This window comes from Contarinia nasturtii, unplaced genomic scaffold, assembly GCF_009176525.2.
Source record: "Contarinia nasturtii isolate CC-2019 unplaced genomic scaffold, AAFC_CNas_1.1 Cnas_scaffold_6140, whole genome shotgun sequence".
Classification (NCBI taxonomy): Eukaryota; Metazoa; Arthropoda; class Insecta; order Diptera; family Cecidomyiidae; genus Contarinia; species Contarinia nasturtii.
The window spans coordinates 65-2,470 of NW_022203398.1; the positions used below are offsets into that span (position 1 = coordinate 65).

The following is a 2,406-nucleotide window of genomic DNA, read 5'->3' on the forward strand; positions in this document are numbered from 1 at the left end:
ATACGTTTCGGTACTTTTCGGTACTTTTCAATACTTCTGAGTATATTTAGTATTTCAGTACCGATTTTCCCCTTGCTATAGCCAGTATCCCTTCTGAATTTTCACAAAAATCGAACCACCCTAATGATGAACCAATTTGTACGACATTTGAAAGTATTCTATTTTCTAACAAAACAATATAAAAAATAAACTTTAAACCTTAATGGCGTGAAAGTTTGCACAGGTTATTTTTTCACAAAAAAATAACATTCGAAAGGTTTGGAGAAAATTTCAACCAAAATTAAGAGTACCTCCCATACAAAATATTCGTTTTTGAGCCAAAAATTGAAATTTTTTTATGGGAGGTACCCTTAATTTTGATTGAAATCTCTTCAAACTTTCAGAATGTTATTTTTTACTTTTCCGCACACCTAGTGTAGGAAAGGTATTGTATTAGGCCAAAAAATTAAAGTCACCCCAAAACATGTTTTCTATGCATATTTAATGTAGAAAACACGATTGGAGATGATTTTAAAAATACTGATGCCATAACCTTGCCAGCCGACTGTTGCGTCTTTCCACGCTTTGGATTGGGTTCGTCGCGTGCAGTCCACTCCGCTGACTGTCGATTGGACTCTGGAGTGTATTGATGGAGCCATGTTTCATCCATTGTCACATATCGACGCAAAAATTCGGTTTTATTGCTGTTAAACAGCTTCAAACATTGCTCCGAATCATCAACACGTTGTTGTTTTTGATCGATTGTGAGCTCACGCGGCACCCACTTTGCGCAGAGCTTTCGCATATCCAAATATTCGTGAATAATATGATGTACACGTTCCTTTGATATCTTTAGGGTTTCAGCTATCTCGCTCAACTTCACATTACGGTCATTCAAAATTATTTTGTGGATTTTTTTGATGTTTTCTGGCGTAACCACCTCTTTTGGACGTCCACTGCGTTGTGCATCGTCTGTGTCTGTACGACCACGTTTAAATTCACGAAACCAATATTTTATATTTGATTGTGCTGGCGCAGAGTCCGGGTAACATTTATCAAGCCATTGTTTGGTTTGCACAGTATTTTTTCCCATCAAAAAACAGTGTTTTATTAACACACGAAATTCGTCTTTTTCCATTTTTTTCACAATAACAAAAGTTGTTTCACTCAAAACGCTATATCTCACGAACCAATCGACCGATTGCTGTCAAATTTTGACACGTATCGTTTGAAGGTTCGTACTAACTAAAAATCATAGCAAAAAAATCCAGTGACGCCATCTATATGTTAGGACAAAGACTTATCTACCCACCTGTTATTCATATTACTTTTCCGCACACACCTAGTGTGTAAGGTAAAGTCGAAGCCGTGTTCCGAGTACTAATCGAAGTTTGTGACAATATGGCCGTCACAGTTTGGCAAAATCATATTGAATCGATTAAACTACGTTAAACTGTTAAATTAAAACACTAGAAATAAACCTTCTTGAATATTGAGCACTTAAAATATAAATCTAACCAGTAAAGGTATCGAAGTGTTAATAAAAGTTTTCAATTTCACCTATATGGATCGGTATAATGTGCCGGAAAAATAAATTTGTGAAAATAAGGGGGGCCCAATCGAAATAGGGGAGGAAGGGGAGTACCCCACCATGTCAAAATTTGGTCGGATCGAAAAATATTGTACTACAAAGTTGTTCAGAATAACGAGAGAAATTTTCTAGGACTTCTGCCCTCCAAGTCCCCCCACCCCCCAGGGGGGTTGGGGGTCATAACTCCTTCACCCATGACTTTTTTCAACCGAAACCTCGAAATTCGGAATCAGCATCCCAAATTACCCTAGAAATGATATTCGTCTCGAGCCCATTCACCCCAAGTCTCCCAATAGTTCAGAGCCCCCCCCATTAGGGTAAAATGATACAAAGTCGACTTTTCACTTTTTGGGTGTGGAATTTTGCACTCAAATGTATGACCAACTATAGCTTATTTCATTCGCACATTTCATTTAGGCCATTGCCCATCCCCTCCCATCACCCCCAAGGGGGGTCCCCCTACAAAATGTATGAAAATTTCGAAAAATACCCCGAAATTGGGTCCATACCCCATCTAACCCCAAAATTAATGACATATTCGGATTCCTCGTAAAAAATTACCTATAGGCTCCATACATTGTCAATCTCTCTTGACCTACAATTTACTCCTTATAACTTGAACCTTTAATTCGGGTCGAAAAGTGAAAATACCCCATTTCGTTGAAACTTCACAATGGGATATTCACCCCTCATGACTCAACTGGGCATTTGGGTTTCTTCTAATGAAAGTTACGCATATCAATGTAGTTTCCATTGACATATAGTTTTGGCCGCCCTGAATGACCCAGTTCGGAGGGCGAGGGTTCATTTTTATATTATTTTGACCCCCGCCCCCC

General features: G+C 38.5%; 1 protein-coding gene across 1 annotated transcript; it reads right to left on the reverse strand.

The window, feature by feature from the left end:
• Nucleotides 1-532: 532 nt before the first annotated feature.
• Nucleotides 533-1,235, reverse strand: LOC116351732 (protein GVQW3-like; the record flags this gene model as incomplete). The annotated part of the gene is made up of 1 exon (XM_031783871.1): nt 533-1,235. A coding segment is annotated over exon 1 (585 nt), but the record flags the coding sequence as incomplete, so codon positions are not given.
• Nucleotides 1,236-2,406: the final 1,171 nt, after the last annotated feature.